We start from the raw sequence: 22984 nt of genomic DNA on the forward strand, positions 1-22984 counted from the left end.
CCTCTGAGTTTTTGCTGGCATCTCTGGCTGCTGGGTCTCAGAGCTGAGCATGTGGCGTCTTCCTGGAAGGAACCCTAAGTGTGTACGTACAATTGTGCATCACAGTCGACAGTGTCTGTCTCTACCAGCCTGTCGTCAATGCCAGGCTATTAAAAATTGGTTTTATTTATTCTGTGTTGGAATCTGGAGTTTCCTACCCCATAATTTAATATTTTTTAAATGACACCTTTAGTTTTTTACTTGTCACGAGCAAGGATAGAGTTAGCCAGCCTGCAATTTTGCCTCTCCTTTCCAGTATCTACTCATTAGCTCCTAATTGTTTTATAACCTCCTCCGAGTCTGCTGTGAGCTCACTCTCAACCCTTTGTGACCCCCCCCCCCAAGGTAGTTAAATGAGGTTTTGCTATCTCTATGAATTAAATATCTCATCTCTTTTTGAAATGTTCCTGAACCCATGGAGTTATGTTTTGGCAAATAAATACTATTTTCAGAGAATGAAAAACCAACCCATCCATTTATATTTCCTTTTATTAGGAGATATCATGGTTTCCAGCTATGGAACCCATAGTGGATACTCACCTTCTGGGTGCTTTTCCGATGCGTGTGTGTGACAGTTCTTGGTCACTGGTTTGCACTTGTGCGGACCCTAATTTATAGGGTGTTTTTGTTCACTTGAGACTTCTACCTTGAGTAGATAATGACTTTTCGTCCTGCTTGATGCTTCGTGGTCCCCAGGTCTGAAGGGGGTACCCCTGGGTGCTCTCCATGCATCAGACCAAACCCAAGGGGTCAGCGTGGTTTTTGTCTCTCCCTGACTTCACTCCCGGTCTTCTCCTTTCATCTCTTTTTCGGTAGGTCTCTGTGCTGTGACATGGAGCCAGCTGTGGTTGCCGCCTGCCCTCGACAGCCACCCCAGCAGCCACAATCCAGGCCTGGGGAAAAATGCCTGGGTCTTGATTCAGAATTTTCAGCAGTCCCTTCAGCTCTGCCCTGCCGTGGACAAGCAGAATCAGGGTCCCTGTGGGTTGTTTTAAGATCAAGTTTATTGAGATTTACCAGTGCAGCCTGTGAGTGCGTGATCTCTCATCACACCACAGCACAGAGCCCGAGCATCTCATGACCCCCACGAGCCCTTCGGCCAGCCCCTGATGCTCATGCACATGACGCTTCTTCACAGGAATGTCCCTGACTCCAGCGAGGGTGACGAGGGCCCCAATCTCTCTTCCCTTTGGCTTCTACTGCGAGCTTCTTCTAAGCCATGGGATTTGCTGTTTAGTTCCTCTCCTCTCCATGACTGGGAGGGGCTGCAGGCGCCTCAGGCCAGTGGAGGGTAATTGTAGGAACGGGAGGAGGAGCTTTCCCACCAAGTGTCAGTTCTCACCCAGCCACTAGAGGCTGTCTTTCTCACATTCCTTTTCTTCTTCTCCAGGTGTGGACACAATAAGTCATCCTGGCCCTTCTGGGGCTAGGGGTGGGGGTTGGCGTCTGCCTGAGCGGGGGAGGGGACAAATAGAGGCTTAAGTGGGAGAAGAAGTGACAAGGAGCCGGAACGTGCCCTGGGCTTCTGTCCCCTTTGCCCCATGCGTGTCCCCTGCTGATTGGCCCCAAACACCTGTCAGCTGCCCTCCTCCCTTGCTTTCCCTTTGCTCCCTCTTGTTTCCACATGTGACCCCAGAAAGTTCTGCTCTTTCCTGCCTGCTGCGCTTTCCTGTCTTCCTGTCTTTGCACGCAAAGGCCTCTTCCTGGAACGTGTGCTCCTCCTCTCTCCGGGGGACCTGCCAGTCTGCTCTGAAACTCAGTGTGCGAGCTGCTTGTTCCAGCTTGCCCTGGCGTCCTGTGCCTTGCTCATGTGTCCAGAGTCCTCTGCAAAGGCCTCTCTAATGTTACTGAACCACGGCGAGCAGGTGTGTTGGCTTCACCAGCAAATCTAGTCTCTTGGCTGTTGAGCGCTTGGCCTAGCGTGCCACGGGCGCCAGCACCTTAGGAACAAATAATACGTGAATGAGAGATGAGGAAAGTACTCTGAAAATGCACCTACCGCCGGCATTCACGGAGAGGTAAAGCACCTCACCTGGTGCTTGCCTGTCCGGGCCACCTCCCAGCTGCCTGGGCAGCGCCCGACCTCCCAGCACGGCCTTCCTCCCTGCAGGGCCGGCTGTGCGCCTTCTCATCTCCCCGTGCACTCCTGACTTCACTGCATGGATTGGAGAGACGCTTTGGCTATTAAAATAGGAGTTAATCATACAGGAAACTCACTAACTGAACATCCTGGTGAGGAAGGCTGCTTCCTGTTGATAGATAATAAAACAGAATGGAATAATTTGAATTCTTTATAATGGATGTGATTACAAATGATTTCCCTATTTACTCATATAAAAGGCTAAATGGAAGATGATTAGTGAGTTCTGTTTTCTGTTTTTCCTAAGGTGATTTCTTAATCTTCCAAACAAATACCTGTGATACATAGAAGAAAAAGAAAAACCCTCTAAAAGTTACTTAACATCTTTAAGAAGCTTTCCAAAGCTTTAGAACGGAGTAATTTTTCTGTCCCTTAACTATGTCTTGACACAGGAGAGAACATATATTCTCGGCAGCCATTTTGTTGCGCTTTGTTAATCTCGGGGTCAAAATTGCAGGTGTCTTCTGATCACAGTATTGGCCTGCTGGCTCTTGACATGGGAGGAATGATGAGATTTTAGATTTAACTGATATTTTTACTTTTCTCTTTTACTGTATTGCCCCTAAGATACTAGTACTCTGAAACTGAATCTTTCTAAACTTTATTACTTAATGTTGTCTCATCATTGGGTGACTAAAGGATGCTACTTTTTTTCACTTTCTTTATCCTTAAATCGTTCCTCCAACCATCTCCTGGCCATATTGTGGATGTTTCATGACTTGCAGTTAATTAGTTCTTCGTTGACAATTGATTGTTGCACATTGCGATAGGAAGATACGCGAAGCTGTCGTAACCCAAGTATGTGTACGTTCTCCACCACGCTTGGGTTTCAGCGGCGTCTGGTTGCCTCATTAGAATTCTCTCCTGTTTTATTTTAGTTAAGCATAGACATCTGGTTGACAGTGTTTCTCTCACTAGCATGGCATGACATAAGTTGAATCGTGGTGTAAAAGACCCTCTCCCTAGATGGGCCTCTGAGCAGTAATGGGGTTGAGGCTGTCCTCTCAGCATCCAGCACCTACTTCTGGGAGCCCGAAAGGAAGCAGAAGTATTGCTGAGGCCCCCACGGGTGCAGTGTTTCAGGGCTGCCTTCCTGACATGGAAGGGTGCGTGGAGATACCACTGTTTCCTAGGTCGTGCCGGTGAGAACAGAACACAGGATACTGTCTCAGCAAAGCATTACGTTGCTCTGTCGTTCAGTGAGTTTCCACAAGGAATTCCATTTTTGAGGATAGAGCTCAAACAGTGCAGTAGATTCTTTGCCAAGTACATGTGCCCCTGGGATGGTCCTGGTCCTCCCAGGGATGGTCCCGGTCCACCCTGGTACCCTCAGCTTGGGGATACAGAATCTTAAAAAGGCAGGCAGAGGGTAGGGCAGTGCTCGATAGGGAATTGCTTCTGAGAAAGAGGGTTGGTCCGGGGCATCCTCCCTCAGTAGTCCTGGAGATGAGTGAACCCGGGGCAACCCATGAGAGAGGCAGAGACCTCCTTAGCCCAAGCTGGGATGCAAGACTAGAATCCACTGCCTTTTGATTCCTGATTTGTTCATCATCTTCTATTCCAGTCTCTGGATTTTAGCCCTGACCTAATTCTTACACCCTCAATCCCTGCCTCTGCAGCATGGAGAGACGCCTTGGGCCTGGAGTCTGGGAAGGGATGGGGAAGAAAGGGAGGTTAAGAACCCTTCCTACCCTTTCGCCATTTGTGCTGTGTGGGCTTCTTGGATCTACTTGCATAGCCTTCAGCAGATGATGACAGGCCAGTTGTATTCATGAGATAACGTTTTAGCCCTTTTAGCCCCTGTGTACTTGCCAGGCACTGTTTTAGGCATGGAGACCTGTTAGTGGTCAGAGCGTGCAGAGGGGGTTCTGTAAGCTGAGGTTATGTTCTTGTCATGGGGAGAATGATGTCATCCATCTTTGGTGATAAATAATGATAAAAACTGCCATTTATTATCACTATGATTTTATTTAAGAACCTCCTCACCTTCTTAGAGGGAGAGGAAGCCAATCTCATGATAGGGAATAGGTCTAAATTTTTAAAACTTTTGGCTGTTATAAAATTGTTTTTTTTCCTGCATTTTTCTTATTTTATCACAGTCCAGTGATAAAACTGTGGGGAAACGGTGATCGAGCACCCCATGTTGCACACAGGTAGTTAGGACTCATGACTCTGTCTTCCCCAAATTTCACCTCTGGGTTCTATGCCTTTTTTTTTTTCCTTCTTTTTGAAAACGTTTTGGTCATTTTCTTCACTCATGATTCATTCCACAAATATTTCCCAGCACCAAGTCAAGGCCAGGTTACTATGGAAGGTGCTGTGGGTGTGGTAAAGTATTCATCTCAGTTTTGGGGGAGGTCCTGAGCGAGCGGGGGGATACAAGAGGACCCCCAGTGTCAAGGGCACGGGGCCCTTCAGTCTTGGGGTCTGTGGAAGTTGGTGGAAATTGCTGTCAAGTCTTACCAACCAGGTGGGGAGAAGTCCCCATGTGCAGGGAGGGAGACAGAACCTGGTCTCCATGAGGCAGTGGCCCAGTTCCTGCACACCCCATGGTTGCCTCCCACAGTAGGATTCCAAGGCTAAATAGTCTTCTTTTTGAGAACCCTATAACATCTTCTTTCTTTGTATTTTTTGTTAAGAACCCCGTTAAAACACATAAGCTTGAAAACTTGATGTTAGTTTGCCATGATTTTAGAGGTTACCTAACAGAAGTGATGAAAAAGGACCAAAGAAATTTAACATACCTTTGGCAGTTTCCTGCTTACATGAACACAGGGGGTTGGTTATCAGTATAATAAAGCTTCCCAAGGTCATTTAAAGCAGACTCCTTGGTCACATTGCGGAGATCATGAAGGACCATGAGTATGAACCTACATAAAGTAAAGCCCTACTGATACTATATACATGTGGACCTCTGATTTGGGAAACAGTTTACTGTGGTCCATAAAAAATACCATCTTATAAACATTTCTTATTGTTGTAAAATGATGACCAAAAAAGTAGGTGTTGGGTGGTGATTAAGTTAATGGAAAAAGTAGAAGTTAACATAGAACAGTTGCATGGAATGTGAGCATGGGCAAAAATATTTATATGAATATTAATATGAATATTAATTTAAAAAAATTAATATTCATATACTGTGAAGTTAAATAGGAATGCATAGTTACATTAAAGAAGTGTTTTGGGTGGGCTCTTTGCTTTTATCTGTATCTGTACAAGTAGATGCATTTGAATTGAACAGATGTAAAATTCTCTCATTGGGAAAATGAGGGACTGGTTTATGCCCAGGGTCACCTGATTTGTAGGGACATAAGACAGCTGGTAGTGGAAGCAGATATGGCAAGAGAAATTTGTGATGGGCTCCAGAACGTTCCAGAAGGTTCCAGAAGGTGAAGGTGTGTGGTGGGGTTTGGGTGGAAGGAAAGGTACCCTGCAGCTTGTACTTAGAACAGTATCCCTCACACGAGGGCTTTTGTTTGTGCTGTGCGTACATTTCTACCACACTTGTTGAAGTCATATGAGTTTTCAGAATATGGGCTTGTAATTTCCCAAGCAGAGCATAGGACACATGGACTTTTCAATTGGATGCTGAGAATTTCTGCAGTGTTCAGAGCAACGAGTCAGAAAGATGGGTCACGGGTGTATAACCTGGCGTTGACCAAGTTCCAGAAGTTGATGCTTGGCTGTGTCTGTGGTGGTCATGTGGTGGGGGAGTGGGGGCTGCTCCATGGACCATCTTGTGGAGACTGTTGAGTGGGGGGTTGATCCCTGGGGCTGTTAGGATGCTTTGTGCTCTGGCGGGGGGGGGGGGTCCCTGAGGAATCTGGTCACTCTTCAGAAAGCAGTCACGGGTTACCCTTGGGTGGGAATGGGAGCTTCTCAAGTGTGAGGGCGTTGAAAACACGTTGGTTCACAGACTTCATTCTCAAGAAACATTGTGGGTCCCCTCCTCTTTCTCAGGTGTTCTGTGGGGTTTTGGTTTGCAGTAATCCTTCTGGAGCTTACTCTGATGGAATGCCAGGAAGTTGCATCCTTTAGGGCCATTTATAAATAAAGTAGAATTGGAATAATTATGATGTTGATCTTTAAAGAGGTAAATGATGCTTTAGTTACAGATATAAATGTTGGAAATAAATGAAGAATCTTCGTCCTGAGCTTTTTCTTCTTGTTTGTTTGTTTGTTTGTTTTTACTTGAATTTCAGTTAGTTAACATCAGTGTAATAGTGTTTCATCTGAGCTCTTTCTCCATAGCTTTGTTTTTTAATACACCGCTGTGTTAGTCAAATTCTAGACTTGCCCAGATCCTTAGCTAAATTATTGAATATTCTTGGATGATCACATCATTTATTTCCCAACAAGTAGAATTATTTTCTTGCTGTTGGCTTTCGTAATTTCAGTTTTCTTAGATTCACTCTGAATCGTCCTTTACAAATGCAGAGGAAAACTAGGCGGCTTTCTAGTTGCATGGTGGCAATTATAAGTGTAATTATGAAATTTATTCCAAGTTTTATTTCACTTGATAACCAGTTTTGCCATCAAGTGCCTCAGATTTTTCTTTGTCATACGTTTAGGCGCGTTTGTGGAGTCTTCAAATAACAAACATTTTATAAATTGGAAGTTGGTGCTTTTGTCCTTTTCGCTTATTATTGTGCTGTTTGCTGTCATTTCCTCTGACATTTGCTCTATCCTTCAGTCAATTGTGGGAGCAGCATTCTCCTTCTCTGGAGCAAAATACCACTTTCCCCCAGATTGCAAACAGGGTCTTCTTCACTCTCATGTCTGTGTTAAACAGACTCGCTAGAAATTATTAAAAGCTATTAAGTTGACGACCATTTATGTGTGCAGTAGACACCGCAACGTTGTGTTTTTATTTGCCCTGGTTTTCTGTCTTCATCCTTGTTTTCATTGAAATTGATCTATCATTTCTTTCTTGCATCTGAACGTGACATGAGGATAGTACTTTCTAAATAACTCACTGTTTATTTGAGCTGTATTGAGGAAAGGAAACACGAGAGGTACATTTTATTCCTTTTCGAATTACTGGAAGAACATACTTGAAGCCAGGTTTTGGGAGAAGTCAATTTAAATGAATTTATGTTGCCTCTTCGGTGACTCTCGTCACGTTTGCCTGCGGCGCGCTCTCCAGGCACTCAGGCCTGAAGGGGACTGAGAATCCACTCTCTGCCGCGTGGGCCACGCACTGCTCCTCAGAACTTTTATTAAAAAGAAAAAGAAAACCCTTGTGTGTGGCCATGTGTCACATGTGTCAGGGAAAGAAGCCGGGACTTGGGCCTCTTGGGGTTGCGATCCCCGGAGGCCCTCATCGGCCAGCTGAACTTCTCTGTAGGGTTGTGGCAGCTATCCCCATGGGGAGCACTTTGAGGCTTCGAGGGCCCCGCGGGAGGAAAAGCACCCCTCTGTGCCCAGGAGGCGTGGAGGTGTGGACGGCAGAGGACTATGGAACGGGAAGGAAGAACCTCCTGCCTGGAAGCCGTGTCTTCCCGTATGCGGAGGTGGCCTGGCTGTAAGAGGGGGTGGGCGTCAAGGAAGTGAGTCTCTGCTCCTGAGCTCTGTGAGCTGGTGTGGAGGGCGGAGGGGAAGCCGATGAGGGGAGCACAGTGCGCTGAGCGGGGGTACGCACAGAGGCCATCTTCCCTGCTCACGGATCTCCTTACCCATGGCGGGCCTGCTCCGTGTGTCACCGCAGAACAAGGTTGCAGAACAACAGCCATTCCATTTGGCCCCACACCCAAGTACCTTGAGTTGCTGCTTGTACGTGGACACCTGTAGGTCTCCTGAATTGTAACTTGCTCTTGGCAAGCTCTGGGCTTCATTCTGTCCTTCTGCAGCAGCCACCGAGACCCGCACAAAACACCTAATGTGATCGCCATTTACGATTCGTTCTACAAATGTTTGTGAACCTTCCCTGCCTGTCAGGTGCTGGGCATGGTGTGGCGGGTACAGTCCTGAACACAAGCGAGGTCTCTGCCCTCAGGACGTGGAGTCTAACGTCTCAAAACTGTGGGTCTAGGTCCCCCAGTGCCGATGCTCAGCATCATGGGGACGAGTCCCTGCCAGGGGGAAGGTCAGTAAGGTGTCCGTGTGCTGTCCTGACGGGAGCCCATGTTCTCTGTGGCTGAGCATGGGGATGTTTGGAGAAGGAACTTTGGAAAGAGGTTTTGTTAGCAGATTTTGAACTTTCCCTACTTTTTATTGCCTTTCAAAGGACCCCTTTTCAGTTATCTACTTTGCAGTAATTTGTAACAATAAGAATGCCATCAAGTAGAAGACAGACGTCTTTATGAATAAATGCGCTTGCATGAAGGAGGGAGAAGAGGGGACAGCTATGTTAGGGTTTGAAGTTCATCCCCCAGGTTCATAGATTGCCCTCACCCGAATCCCCCAGAATGTGATTGTATTTGGAGATAAGGCTTTTAGAGAGGTAATTAAGGTTATGTGAGGTCATTAGAGAGGACAGTGATCCAGTCTGACTGGTGTCTTGGTAAGAAGAGATTAAGACAGAGGAGAGACCATCTGTGGACCCAGTGAGAAGGAGGCCATCTATAAGCCGAGAGAAGAAGACTCAGAAGGAAGCAACCCACTGCCGCCTTGACCTCGGGCTTCTAGAAGCTGCCTGGTCTGTGGGCATTGGGGCTTCCCCAGCAGACTCCTGCCTCGGTAACAACAAAACCCAGTGAGCTGCCTGCCTGTACTTCCCAAAGGCCTTAATCTCTTCTCACCACCTGATTTGGCTGCCGCCCAGTGAAGGGGGCCTTGTCCAAGTGGCCAGACCTTGATGGAGTCCCTGGTCCTTGGCCTCCTTGGAGACTCATCCCTGCTGCCATTTTCTTTGTTGTCTTAGGTTATCTGTGCCAGTCTCTGTGGGTTTCTCCCCCTGAACCTGTTCCCCGTGTTCCTTCCATTCTTTTGCTCTGTCAGCCTGCCCCATGCCTTCCTGCATCCTTCTTTGGGGGACCACAGGATAATGGAGGTTTCAGACCCTGGCATCTAGGACAAAAGGATAGGAAACCCTACTCAGGAGCAGCTGCCCCAGGGTCTCGACCCTAGGCCAGCTTCTGCCTTTGCAGGCGTAGGATTTGTGGAGTCGGGGGCACGCTGGGGGGTGGGTGTGATAGATGTTGCCAGGTGCTGGTGTCTGGGTTCCCTGACAATTAGTTTTCCTGACCAGCTTTTCCTTTGGAGAAGAAGATCTGACCCACAGAAGTATTTTTAATTACCTTAACTGAAGGCTTTTATTTTGGCAACATTTTTAAAAATTACCCATTCTCTGAGTACGTTTTTCCAAAAGTTACGAATTGGGATGTTCATATTTTAAATCCTCTGACCTGTATAGTAACTGTTTGCTGAGGCACAAATGAGAGCTAGAGCTAGAGAACCATATGAAAGGGTGTTTAGGGGTGACACTTGGGACAATGATGGGTATTGGGGACACTGGGATAGCTCTTTTTTTCTGGTTTCCTTGGATTTCTACTGTGGTAGATGGTATTACATCTTGCTTAATTAAAACATTGGCACCGAGTGGCTTGCTTGAGGCGAGGCGTAGCTGTCCCAGTGAACCAATGACATTGGGATCATTATTATGATGACTAATTTCATGCGTCATTTTAGAACTAGCTGGAGGCCCCATGCTGTTTCCAAGGTGTTGGTCCGTCACCGCTAGAAACCGTCATGTGGGGCAGTCATACGTGTCACAGCATGGATGACAGTGATTCCGAGTTGCTAAGAGCAGTCCTGATTATTTTAATGAAAGGGTCCCTTTTATAGTTGAGGGCAGGTCATTATTTTTTAAATTAATTAAACTTGGTGGTGGCATGTACATCCATAGAATTCACTGTCTCAGCCATTTTAAAGTGGCCATTTGGTACATTCACAGTATTATGCAACCGTCACCCCTCTGGTTTGAAAATATTTTTGTCATCCCGAAAGGAGGCCCTGTTCCTATTATTTTGGCTGCCCAGGACTCCCTCCCATGGCCTCTAGTGGCAGTCCCCTGCCTGCCGTTTCCGTGAGTTTGCCTGTCTTGTCGTATACGTGACGGCTAGAGTACATGGCCTTGTTGTCTGACTTCCCTGCGTGTTCTCAGGGTTCATCCGTGTTGCAACGTGTCTCAGTATTTCCTTTTGTTTTATGGGAACTCTGTTCCATTATTTGGGCACCCTATTCCATATGTACAGTTTCTGTGTCCATTCCTCAGTTGGTGGACATCGAGTTGTGTCCCTTTTCTGAGGATTTCACTAGTGCCGCCGTGAATGTTTGTGTACAAGTTTTTCTCTGAACACCTGCTTTCTGTTGTTTGGAGACAGACCTAGGAGTGGAACCACGGGGTCTGGTAACTGTTCCCTTTAATTGGTTGAGGAATAAACCTTTTTGTTGCTTTCTTTGCACGGACTCCTGAGTTGCACCTTCAAGTTTCTGTGCCCTTTCTCTGTAGGGCAGGTGAGGGGCTGGGCATTATATCTTCAGATACGGAGGGTCTTCCCTGAGTCAAGGCTCGAGGGACCCGAGCTCATGCTGTGGTGTTCCCTGAGCAGGAGGGAGGGCTGTGGAGCAGAAAGAGAAGAACACTTAGGGTCAGAGTCCTGGGATGGCAAATCCATCTTGAGATTTTTAGAAACCATTATAGATATGCGGCTTTTCCAGGAGTATTTTAGGTCAAATACAACATTCCTAATACAGCAAAATCGGTGTTTGTTCCCGGCTTGCACCCTGCCTCTGCCTCACAGGTGTGTGCCTCTGTGCCCTGTCTTCCCACCCCCTGCTTTATTACAAAGCCACCGGCACGGGACTCAAGGCCTGCCCCCGTCTGGTGTGATCTCTTCTGAACTTCATCTGCAAAGACCTTCTTTCCAGTTAAGTTTGTATTCATGGGTACCTGGGGTTAGGACGTGAATACATTTTGGAGGAAAACACAGTTCTGGCCACCATGGGTGGGTTTGTGTATGGGATGCTGGGCAGCTTCTGTGCACGTGGCTTGGGGTTGGAGTCAGAGTGGGACGGCTGGTCCTTGGCCTCCCTGGAGACTCAGCCCTTTGCTTTCACTGCTTCTCTCTCAAGGGACCCCTCTTCACCCTGGCCGGCTGCCTCTGCCTGTTGGGTGTCGCCCCCCTTGATCTTCATCTCCAGGGCTTTGGCTCGGGGTTGGTGTGGGCTGAGCGAGGGGGCAGGGGAAGTGGCTGGGGTTGGCCTGCCCGTGCTGCCCCCGCCCTTCTCCTGCATCTTTGCGATCCCTGCCCTGCAGGGGCCCTTCTCCCACCCAGGGCTCACAGGCTCTGTTCTGTGAGGTGGTTCAGACCATGAGGAAGATGCAAGCGTGAGGTGTTGCGTGCTCTAGTTGCTGTTTTCAAAAGCACTCCACTGCAGTTCAGGCCCTTAAGATGCTTCTGAACTGGACCATTTTCCCATATGTTGACTTCTGAATTTCAGGTGACTTTTAGAAAATCGCCATTATTGGTAAGTTACGCTTTGCTCTTGGAAGCTGTCCAGACCGGTAGCCGATTTTCGCCAATTTGTTGCTGTGCAGGCGCGTTCAGAGGATCGCTCCCCTTCTCCCTGTCTCCCCGAGCCTCCTTGGCTACACGTCTGTGCTGGTCAAATGTGACAAAATAAAAGTTCAGGCATTTAGTTCAGATTTGTTCTTGCCTAGATTCGGTTAATACCCCTTTTTAGCATGACTTAATTCCTGGCAAATGGATTTTCAGACGTTAAGGAGAGCACCGTGGCTCCAAAGAAGAGGGTTTATCCTCGCGTGTGTCGTGGATCCTTAATCTGTCCCTTTCTCCTTCTCTCGCCTTGCACTTTCTGTTGCGGGGTTGGGCTGCTTAGCCCCGCACCTGCGGCACCCATGCTCTGTCCTCACTCCTTGAGTCACTGCGGCTCTAACCTGCCCCTTTATTGTTTTATAAGTCATTCCTTTCTTGACCAAATGCCCGCTGGTGTCCTGTGTGCCCAGCAGTGGGGAACGAGGGATGAAAGAGGTGCGGGCCCCAGGCGCTCGTTGGAACAGTGTGCCTTACCGCTGAGGGAGGAGGTAGCCCGTAGCAGAGCAGGGGCTCCCCCCAACCGCGTTTCCATAACGGGGCCCAGAGATACTCGTCATTGTGCGTTAGTGTGGCTTCTTGTGGCCAGAGTAGACCCTGTGGCCCAGGTCAGGCCAGGTTGACGCAGGGGCTGTCTGCGGACTACTGGGTCCTGTTTGTGACACAGCTGCACGGCTGGGAAGGTGCTTGTCCAGGGCCCGTTTGGGAACATCCAGGCCTTTTTTGCTTGTGGCAGTGACGGTGTGTGTTGTGTGCACGGAGGTCATTTCCGACGTTTAATGTGTGGGAGACAGTGGTGCAGCTCTGCTACAGTAAAGCCCTCCCGCCCAGGTGAGACCCTCTACCTGATGTTGGTACTCTCCAAGGAGGGCATGACGGATTGCTGTTTCTGTTACCTGTGTGTCTTTAACTGGGGTAAAAGCCGCATAATAGAACGTTCCTTAAACAGTTTTTACAGTTCAGTAGTGTTAACTGTGTTCATACTGCTGTGGAACGTTCTGGAACTTTTTCTCTTGCACAACTTAAACTCTGTCCTCATTAGACGACAACATCCCATTCCCCAAAGCCCCCAGCCCCTGGCAGCCACTCTTCTGCTTTCTGTCTCTGTGAACGTGACAACCTTAGATATCTTGGATAAGTGGAATCATGCAGAATGTATCTTTTTCTGACTGGCTTATTTCACTGAGCGTGATGTCCTCAAGGGTCATCTGTGCTGCAGGATATGTCAGAATGTCTTTCTTTCTTAAGGCTGACTTACTCCACTGTGTGTATATACCGCCTTTTCTTTCTCTGTCCACCCATCGATGGACATTGGGTGGTGTTTCCAGTTGGCTGCTGTGAGCAGTGCAACTGTGAACATGGGTGTGCATCTCTCTCTTCACGATCCTGCTTCTGTTGCTTTTGGTTATATTCCCAGACATGGGGTTGCGGGATCATATGATAATTCTACTTTTAATTTGTGAGGATCCTCCATCCTGTTTTCCATGGTGGCTGTACCTGTTTCGATTCCCATCAACAGTGGACAAGGGTTCCACTTTCTTCGTGTCTTTGCCAACGCCCCTTCCTCCCTTCTTTCCTGCCAGCTGTCTTAACGGATATAAGGTGATAGCTCATTGTGGTTTTGATTTGCGTTAATCATTAGTGCATTTACTGATAGAATTGTTGGCCATAACATGGACCTTCCCATATATTGTTGGCAATAAATGGATTTTTAAGTGTAAGAGCTTATCTTGGATTTATTGAAGAATTTTAGTAAATGTGTGTTTCTTTCTTTTTCTTTTTTTTTTTTTGGGTTGGACTTCGTGATAATTAAACATGAAACTACTCCTAGGAATGATTTCTTTTGACCGCTAAGTTATCAGGTGCGGTTGAATGAACCAGCGTTAGCAGTAGTGGTGGGGAGTGCTATTTTAAAGACCAGTGTCTGCTTAAAGGAAGCTTGATTATAAAACAGAAGAGTTATTTTTAGATTTAGGATACGTTAGATGTAGGTATTCTTTTTTAATAATAGGGTATAAGGAATGGAAGCAATCACGATCATCTTTTTTGTTGTTCTGGATTCCAGCAATTCCTACAGGAGAGTTGACTGTCTCCAGAGTGCTCTGTGTTTCTGTCCAGCCATCTACCCTATTTCTTCCATTTCCCCCGAAAGGCACAAGCTCAGGTGTAGGGGCTCCCATTGGCCGATCTGGTCTGGCCCCGCTTTCCTGTATCAGAATGCCCTGGTTCTTCAGAGGCTGTTTGGCCATGCCCCAAATCATCCGAAGATGCAGCTCTGAAGTCTGGAGGGAGAATTCGTGGGCCATATATATTTGAGCTCAAAACCTCCAAATGGAATCATTTTAATATGCGTTTTCTTGAGAAATATGTAAATTAATAATTGCTTCATACATTATTCAAAGAAAACTTATTTTGTATCACCGATAGCTCTTGTAATCTTATATAAAGATATGCTAATGGATTTAATTAAAATAATTATACTGAATAATGTAGCCTGAACTTTACCCTAAAATAGCGTCTATTAATCATCATCAGTAGTAACAGTTTTAGCCAGAGAGACACTTACAACATTAAACCGATACTGGGTAGAAGGTGCACTTTCTGTGTTGTTTTACGGCTTGGATTAAGTTGGCATTCTCACGAGCTGCATGATGATTAAATTTGCTCAGAGGAAAGTATACAATTTATTTAACTTCCTCAACCTGAACTATTTCAGTGGTTAGAAAACTTTTAGCATTTCCTGCCACTTCATAATCCTTTCTATGTGTTTATTATTATTATTTTTTTTCCTTCTAAAACTGTGGTTTTAAGATACTTCTGAAGGTCTGTTTGATTCAGGTCTGACTTTACCCCACCCGGAGCTGCTATGGCTGGATATCCTGGGTTCTTGATTGCTGGGATATTAGGCAGTGAACTCACTTTTAGGAGGGGCCCTCGGCAACTCACCTGTCTTTTAGTAGAAATAGAAACACCTTTACCATCGGCGGTGGTTCTTTCTAATTTTGTTTCTGGTGTCTTTCCACCACTCACTGGCTTTCAGTCAGTGCTCAGTGGTCGGGAGCCCTGTTGTATTTGGGGTTGATTTCAGTTTTCCCTAAAGCTTCATGTGCTGGGGTGTGCAGGGGACTCAGGCGTGTGACCCCAGCATGTCAGTGCACAATGTGTCCATTGACTGGAGACCAAGTGCATAGAAATGGACTGGTCTGTCCTCAGGTGGGCAGATGAAAGCTTTGCCAAGTTCAAAGAGAAAAAGCAAGCTAGGATTTAAAGAGCGATTTCGTTAATTTGCTTAGTTTTAAAGTCAAACCTGAAGAAACAACTTTCTGAGAAAGCAAACATTGATTTGATAAGGACAGTTAGGTTTTAGAAAAGAGGAGATGAATAAACAAAGCTAAACACGGTGAAGTCATCTAAATCCCTATGTTGTGCTGTTCTCTTTCTGGCTAGGCCGTGTCAGAAAGGAGGTGCTCTCACAGGTTATGTGGCCGTTTATTTAGAGAGAGCGCACGTGCGAGTGGGCAGTGGGGCAGAGGGAGAGGAAGAGAGAAGCTCAGGCGGACACAGCACTGAGCATAGAGCCTGACGCGGGGCTCGATCTCACGACCCTGAGATCATAACCTGAGATCTCACGACCCTGAGATCATAACCTGAGCCAAAACCAAGAGTCAGATGCTCAGCTCTCCTTAGTCAGAACTGAGGAGCCACCGAGGCTCCCCTCAGCTCCGACTCCTGATGTGTCCTGCAGGCCTTGCGCCTGTCCCACTCCTGGCCTCCAGGCCATATCCCAGGCGACTGGTTAGTTATTGTCACCCTGCTATATGGAGCCTAGCCAAGGTGCTGTGGGCAGGGGCTGCTGGCGGGCTGGCCCCACATACTCTGAGCAAGACTTTGTTTAAATAATGAACAAATTTTAAAAAGATAATAAAAATAAGACTAGAAAAGAAAAAAAAAAAAAAAAGAAAACCTCAAACGCCTCCCATTCTTGTTACCCTGAATTCAGTGATACAGCAGATCACTCTTCTCCTTCCTATTTACCTCTTTGTATAGGACGTTATAAAATTTCCACCAAACATGGTGGCGTAGTCCCGTTTGAGAGTTGTGCCTGTTCAAGAGGGTTTCTGTGCCAGCGTTTGCACACATCCTGATGGGCTCTCCTGCCGCACGACGGGTGGCAGCGGTGGCTGCTGTGGGTCGAACACCCATGTTCGGGAGGACATGCCGAGTGGCACCCACGCAGAGTCCTTCCATCCTGCTGGCGGTCTCAGGACGCTGGTGTGGGTAACCAGCACGTTTTACCAATGAGAACCACTGCCAGGACGGGCCAGAGCTTCGTGTGCCCACAGCATGGCTCTGGGACGTGGGTCCGTGTCCCAGGTACGGCACTTCCCCCCTGCGTCACACCGGCGTGGGTTCTCTTGCCTGCATCCGGGACTTTCTGTCCTCCAGGGGTCTTTCTGCCCATGAGATTGCAGCCAGCTCCGTCTCCCGTCCCTGCGGAAGCCCCTGCTCTGTCTGGCCTGTGCTGCACATCTGGGGAAGCTCCTGCAGCTGCTGCTCCTTGCAGGAGACCTGAGTTGAGTGAAGCAGCCCCTGACTCCAGAGAGAAAATGAAGCCTTTTGCTGCCAGCATGAGCGGAAACCAAGACACTTGAAGTTCTTGACAAATAACCAATATTAGGAACGGGCAGAGCTAGTTTTTCGGTTGGCAGAGTCTGAGCCCATGGTGGCGTGGACATCGGCGTCCCTGCCTCTTCTGTCCAGCTCATCAGACTGGAGCGGATAGGGTTGTTTCTCTTGGCTGAGGAGGGGGAGTTCTGGGGGCCCGCAGCAAACAGGTGCAGTGTTTCTTGGGAATGAAGAGGTGATTTTATATAGAGCTCTGTGAGTCTGGCTGTCATGGGGTTTCTGCTGTGTCTAAGAGCCTCGGCACAGCTTGAGGGAGCCCAGAGAGGAGGAATAGCCCTGCCATACCTCAGGGGCTCTGGGCTGGGGGACACAGACACACCAACCCTCTCTTCCAGCCCAGAGCAGGAGTCACTTTAGATGCCCAGCCGGGAACCCGTGTGTCTTGAAGAAAAGGACTGAGGAGTAATCAGGGGTTAACTTTGAGTGTTTTGGGGCAACAGAGGGGGTGATGGGCAGGGAAGCAGGGGTCCAGGAAGAGGGAGCACTTGTATACTGGTCTGCTGGCGGGAAGAGGCTCCTCCTTGGGTTGGAGAGGGTCCTGCAGGGGCAGGTGGAGGTTGCTGAGCAGAGACACCGGGGAGGAGGGGCCCAAGCCTCCGAGGGTGCTCAGTAGTTGGGCTGGTGTCGGAAGAGTTGGGTGGTGCCCTCCAAGTATCTAGATGAGCTGTGTGTCTGGTCTCAGGAAAGCTACTCTGGCTGCAGCTTGAGGCGTGAGCTTGACGGGCTCCACATGGAGGCGGGGGCGGGGGGTCAGTCGGTAGGCTGCGGCGGGAGTGCCGGACAGAGACAGAGGACCAGTCTCTAGGTTGTAGAGACTGTAGGAGTGGAGAGGGGGCTAGAACCCTGGGCAGGTAGTGGGGAGGCTCCACTGTGCTTTGTGATTGGTCCGGAGTGGCCGTGAAGCAGAGGGGGCATCCGTGGAGACTGTGACCTGGGGACTCAGCCATGTGGCGCCCTGAGTGGAGGTGTCCCGGGAAGGTAAGGGGGTGGCCGTCCTGTGGCAGATGGGACAGTTGTACGCGGAGGCGCAGCGACCATTGTGTGTGGGTGTGACGTGCAGAAGGAAGGTGGGGTCCCTGAGGAGTGTGTGGAGGAAGGAGAGAAGCCTGGCATGGGACCCCAGGGACACCCACCTTTACGGGGCAGTGGTGACAGGACCCAGCATGGAAAGCTGGGGAGGAGTGAGTGGGGAGGCAGGCCTTGCAGGTGAGGGGGGGGTCGCCTAGGAAGAGGCTGGTGGCCTTGGCAGGAGTGGAGACGGTGGGGCCGAAGAGAGGCTACAGAGGGCAGAGCGGGGAGCATGCTGGACAGTGGGCACCCTGCCAGCCCACAGCCCAGGCGCTGCCGTTGCAGGTGGGAGGAGGTCCCTGGGGCCCCCCAGGCATTCTTCAAGAGACCGGGCTCACCTGCAGAGGGAAAGAACCAGCTGGTGTGGGGACTGAGTCACCTGGAGGAACTGGGCCGGGGCGGGGGGGGTGGGAGGGCGGTGTGTGTGGGTGACAGAGGGCGGAGGGTCTGCGCTGCGCCCAGGGGTAGGATTCGGTCCCTCTTTGAGGTGGGTGCTACCTCTCAGCCTGGGCGGTGCACGGAGGTGTGGGCACTCCTGGAGTCTCTGCTCTCTCCTGGTGGCTTTTGTTTTTCTGGGAAGAAGGAGGTAAGATGGGCTGGGAATGGTGGGGTCCCAGGCTTGAGGAGAATCATGAAGAAGGTGGACCGTGAACAGGGATGGACACCAGGTCCAAGAGGTTCGAGCCTGCTGGTCCTGTTCTCTTCGTGCCCTCTTTTCTTCCTTGGTTATTTAACCTGGGCTCGATGGCAGGTGCGTGGTTATCTCTGTTCTCTCTGAAACCCCAGAACTGTAAGATGTACCGGCCCTAGGGTCTCGGTCTGTTAGGCAGACTTCTGTGTTAGATAGCATTTTGGAGTTGCAATGGGCACAGGCCCCTTTTAGTGGACATTGCTGTGACCTCTGGTTGGGCAGAAGCCCTAGGGAGCCCCGACCCTGCCCTGGAGCTCAGTGTGCCCGGTTAATGTGGCACCTGGCCGCCCCAGGGCAGCCCATAATGCCTGTCTTGTTTGTCCCTGTCTGCTTCACCCTTGTGAAATGGGGGTAACCTGCGATAACTCAATGTGTTCCAAAGTTGAATCTTAAAGGATGGAGTTGGGATCCCTTGATCTGGCTGGCATTGAAGGACAGGGTCAAGACGTAGAAAAGAAGCCTTGGTGATTGTGCAGTGCAGAACCCTGCTTTCCTGCCCCGTCTCCTCGAGACCATGCAGCACAGAGGAGGTGGTGATGAGTCCTGTGCTGGCTTCATGCTCCCCATGGATGTGCTCAGCCTTGCTCCAGATCCCAGCACTATGAATCTGGACACACAACTTCCCTGTGTGCCTCTACTTTGTCATCTGTGAAAGGGGATAGCAGAACTTTTTCATGCTTTCCTGAGGATGTGTTGTGTCCATGGAGTAGAGGATCCAGAAGAGTCTCAGGTGTAGATAGAATATTCCCAAGCTACAAATTAGGAAACTTGAACTCGTTTGAAGTGACTGGAATCGACCACTTAGCTCTTCCTTTAGGCATCAGTGTTGAGATTCAAGAACATTCTCTTGGGCCTTTTCCATGCCTGGCTCCCCAGGTGGTAGAGCTTTATTCATTTTGACCATGAACGTCGGGTTTGCACAGAGTCATACAGTTGAGTTATGGCCCCGGCATTCTTCCTTACCCCAGCGCACACAAGCCCTCCCCAGCGCAGCCCTACTGCTATGCCTTTTCCAGAGTGTTTGAAAGATGGACCCACATGGTCTGGAGCCTTTTGAGTTTGTCCTGTTTTAGCTCTCACAGGGCATCTGAGATTCATCCATGGGGGTGTAACAGGAGCCTGGTTTTTTGTTTTTTGTTTTTAAATTCTGAGTATGCTACATAGTATGGAATCACCTCTAATTCTGAGTATGTTACATTGTATGGAATCACCTCTTGAGGGACTTCCAAGCAGTTTCTAGTGTCGGCTGATTACAGATAAAGCTACGGAAAGACTTGCATGCAGGGTTTTCTGTGAGCATTAGCTTTGCGTTTCAGCTGGTCAGGACTCTGGGGTGCAGTCACTGGGCTGTGTGGGGAGTGCACGTCTGACTTCCTGAGAAGCTGTCTTGTGCTTTTCTGTGGTTGCTGACCTTGTTTCCTTGTTTTGCATTCAGCCTAGCAGCCACACTTGATATGGTCAAGTCTTTTTTTTTTTTTTTTTTTTTTTTGCAATTCTAATAGGTGTTAGTGATACTTCACTGTGGTTTTAATTTGCATTTCCCTGGTGACTAAAGCTGCTGAGCAACTCTTCAAATGCTTATTTGCCATCCATGTATCTTCTTTGGCAAAGTGTCTTTTCAAATCTTTGGCCTATTGCAGGAGGAAGACTGTTTTCTCATTATTGTGTTTTAAGTGTTCATGGGATATGCTGGATACAAATCTTGATCAGATAAGTGATTTGCAATTACTCTTTCTGGGTGGGAGACTCATTTTTTATTACATTACCAGTGTGTTTTAAAGAGCAGTTTTTATTTTGATGAACTACAATTTATGGATTCTTTTTTTCTTTTACAAATTGTGCTTTTGGTGTCCTAAGAAATCGTTGCTTAGTCCATTACAAATGTCTTCTGGAAGTTGTGCAGTTTTAAGTTTTATGTTTAAGATTTATGACCCACTTAATTTTTGTATAGGATGTGAGGTATGGAACCCATTTCATTCCTTTGTTGCAAATCAGTTGACCAATCACATATGTTCTGTATATTAAAGTGGGCTTTTCCTGTCAAGCACCAAAATTCAACTGAGTAAATTTGAAGATCCAATTGGCCTTATTCAATGATTCAAAATGATTCAATTCGAAAGATTCAGTGATTATAAATGATTCAAAGTGAATAGGACAGCATCCTGTCCAGCAAGCAGAAAGGAGCTCTGAAGAGCTGGGTAAAGTGAGACTTTTATAGGCAGAAGGGGGCAGGGACAGGGAAAGAGCAGGCTACCTCTTCTTTCTTGGAGGGATGGAAGGGGTTGTCAGGTGAATTACCTCAGTAGTGCTGACCAGGGAGTTCCAGATTGACTAGTTTTTTTGTTTTTTTGTTGTTTTAAATATTATTTGTTTATTTGACAGAGAGAGAGTGCACACAAGCACGGGGGGGGGAGGGGGAGGAGGGGGCAGAGGGAGAGGGAGAAGCAGGCTCCCTTTTTTTTTTTTTAAGATTTTATTTATTTATTTGGCAGAGAGAGAGATCACAAGCAGACAGAGAGGCAGAGCAGAGAGAGAGGGGAAGCAGCCCCCCCGCTGAGCAGAGAGCCCGATGCGGGACTCGATCCCAGGACCCCGGGATCATGACCTGAGCTGAGGGCAGAGGCCTAACCCACTGAGCCACCCAGGCGCCCTATGCCTGGGCAGGGCGAAGCCAGAGGAAACTCTGGTGGAGGTCTGTAGTAGGCTCCCTTTTGAGCCGGACACAGAGCTGGATCCCAGGACCCTAGGATTAAGACCTAAGATGAAGGCAGATGCCTAACCGACTGGGCCACCCAGGCACCGCTCCAGATTGAGTAGTTTGATCTTCTGTTCCTGAGAGAGGCAGCAACTGCAGTTTCTTTAGGTCTAAAGCCTGGGTTTGCTGACATATAGTTAAGCACAAATGACTCCATTTTGATTTTTCTTTTTTTTTAAACACTACCTTTTTGCATTCAGAAAATAATGATAACAATTATTTATGCACTAAGTATAGTATTTTCCAGCATTCAAAGTGTTATCTTTTCAGCTTGATTTTGAACTTTAATGCAACCTCTGGATGTTCTTGGCATGAGCGTTATTTCCCCCACGTCATTCTGGGAGGTAGAGCCCAGCCTGGTTCAAGGAGTTGTGTAGAGTCACAGATAGAGGGGGGCCCAGCATTGTCAGAACACGGAAAATCCACGAACTTCTCCCATTAGGGCGTAGCTGAAGGGTGGGACTCAGGCTGCCCACTGAACTGAGTTTTGATGCTGTCCCTGTTCAGTGCTCGTGGTGTGACCAGGAGTAGAGTACTTACCGTCTCCATCGGTCATCTCCCTGCTGTCCAGCAGCCGGCTCCCCGCCAGGGTCTGGTGGGATGAGAGAGAGAGCGCACAGAGTCCTGGCGCAGCACACGGCATGGGGCAGTTGCTGTCATGATCGTCGTCACTCCTGTTGTTGATGTCGTGGGTTTTCTGGAAGATACAAAATAGGAAGAGAAGAGAGAAAGTTACTAAAGAAGAAACAGACTCCCAATGAAGGGATGCATGGGTGTACAGAAACCAGTGTGGGAGTGGAACAAAGATAATCATTTTAGATGTTGAAGATGGGGGAGCTGCAGTGACTTGGCCAGAAGGGAATTCTTTCGAGGGACACAGATCTTCTCTGCCATCGCTTCATTAGGGTTGAGGAGAAAATCACACAGAAGCTTAGCACAGTGTAGGCGTTCAGTCGACGGGCACTAACTGTTGGCCTCTGTGAAGTCATTATGTGTCAAGGTGACCAAGTAAGAAATCACCATTGTTTGTGGCCCAGAGGTTCTTTCTTTGCTCTGTTTTTGTTGTGTTTGCTGACTCCATCGTCTCATCTAAAAAGTGATCTTTCTCTTCCAGCTATGTCTGCGGTGCTTCCTAGGAATTACAGATTTGTATTAACACTTGCCAGACTGCACGAGACTCAGTCAGCATTCTTTGCTCTTGGTTTGCAGGGGGCGGCGTTGAAGTACTTGCCGACTATTGTCAACGATGTGAAATTGGTGTTCGATCCCAAAGAGCTCAGGTAAGGAAACACCAGGGGGGCGGGCTTCCCACATCCCGTGGTCTGCCTCCTTCCCGTGCAGGGAGGTTACGAGAGGCTCGGGCTCTGTCTCATGTTGGCAAACATCAGTGCCCTGGATCGTTCTAGAACAAACTCATGCTGGTTGTGGTGTATCTGACATTTTCCTAATTATGACTTTATCTGGAAAAGACATCATCTATCAACACAGTATTTTCTTTAGAGGGTTGCTTGTAGCCCAATGGGTAGATCTTACAAATTTGGCATTTTGTATTCTTTCAGGATTGAATTTCGCTATGTGGTGGTTGGGTTTTTGTTTTGTTTTCAACACCTAAAATATGGGACACTGGAGACTGACTATTCACTCCCTCCCTCGCCCCCCAGCGTGCATGGCTGTTCTTCTGTGCTCCCAGCTGAGGGACTGCAAGCCTAAGGCAGAACAGTCAGGAGTTGTCACCTAAGATAATATTAACCAAACCACAACAAACGCCAGGGAAGCTGGTTGTTGGGCTTTCAGACCAAGGACAGAAGCTGGGGGCCAAATGCTTCCTTTTGCACCTATTTTTCCCACCTGGCTGGCGAGTCCAGTCCTACTTGTGTAATCTGTAGGGCCTTGTGTTTCACAGGGTGGTTGAGTGCCATGGGGATGTGCAGCCTGTTTAACCCCAGACATGTGAAGCACAGCCCTTGTCTGCTTTTGATTTTGGCTTTGATTTAACATTTGACACATAAACTACCTCAGGGGATGGCACCATGTTTAGCAGCCAGAAA

The 22984-nt window shown here is 48.2% G+C and overlaps 1 protein-coding gene across 3 annotated transcripts in view; it reads left to right on the top strand.

The window, feature by feature from the left end:
• DOCK1 (dedicator of cytokinesis 1) overlaps nucleotides 1–22984 on the top strand; it is a 489703-nt gene that overhangs the window by 146002 nt on the left and 320717 nt on the right. For all 3 annotated transcript variants that reach the window (XR_006821218.1, XM_046026751.1, XM_046026752.1), the window contains exon 24: nucleotides 22146–22216. Coding sequence is in view for 2 of the 3 variants with exons in the window: in XM_046026751.1 (XP_045882707.1) it covers nucleotides 22146–22216 (71 nt within the window). In the remaining variant the exon portion in view is untranslated. The remainder of the gene's footprint in view (nucleotides 1–22145; nucleotides 22217–22984) is intronic.

Source organism: Meles meles, chromosome 13 (assembly GCF_922984935.1).
Source record: "Meles meles chromosome 13, mMelMel3.1 paternal haplotype, whole genome shotgun sequence".
In the NCBI taxonomy this organism is placed as follows: Eukaryota; Metazoa; Chordata; class Mammalia; order Carnivora; family Mustelidae; genus Meles; species Meles meles.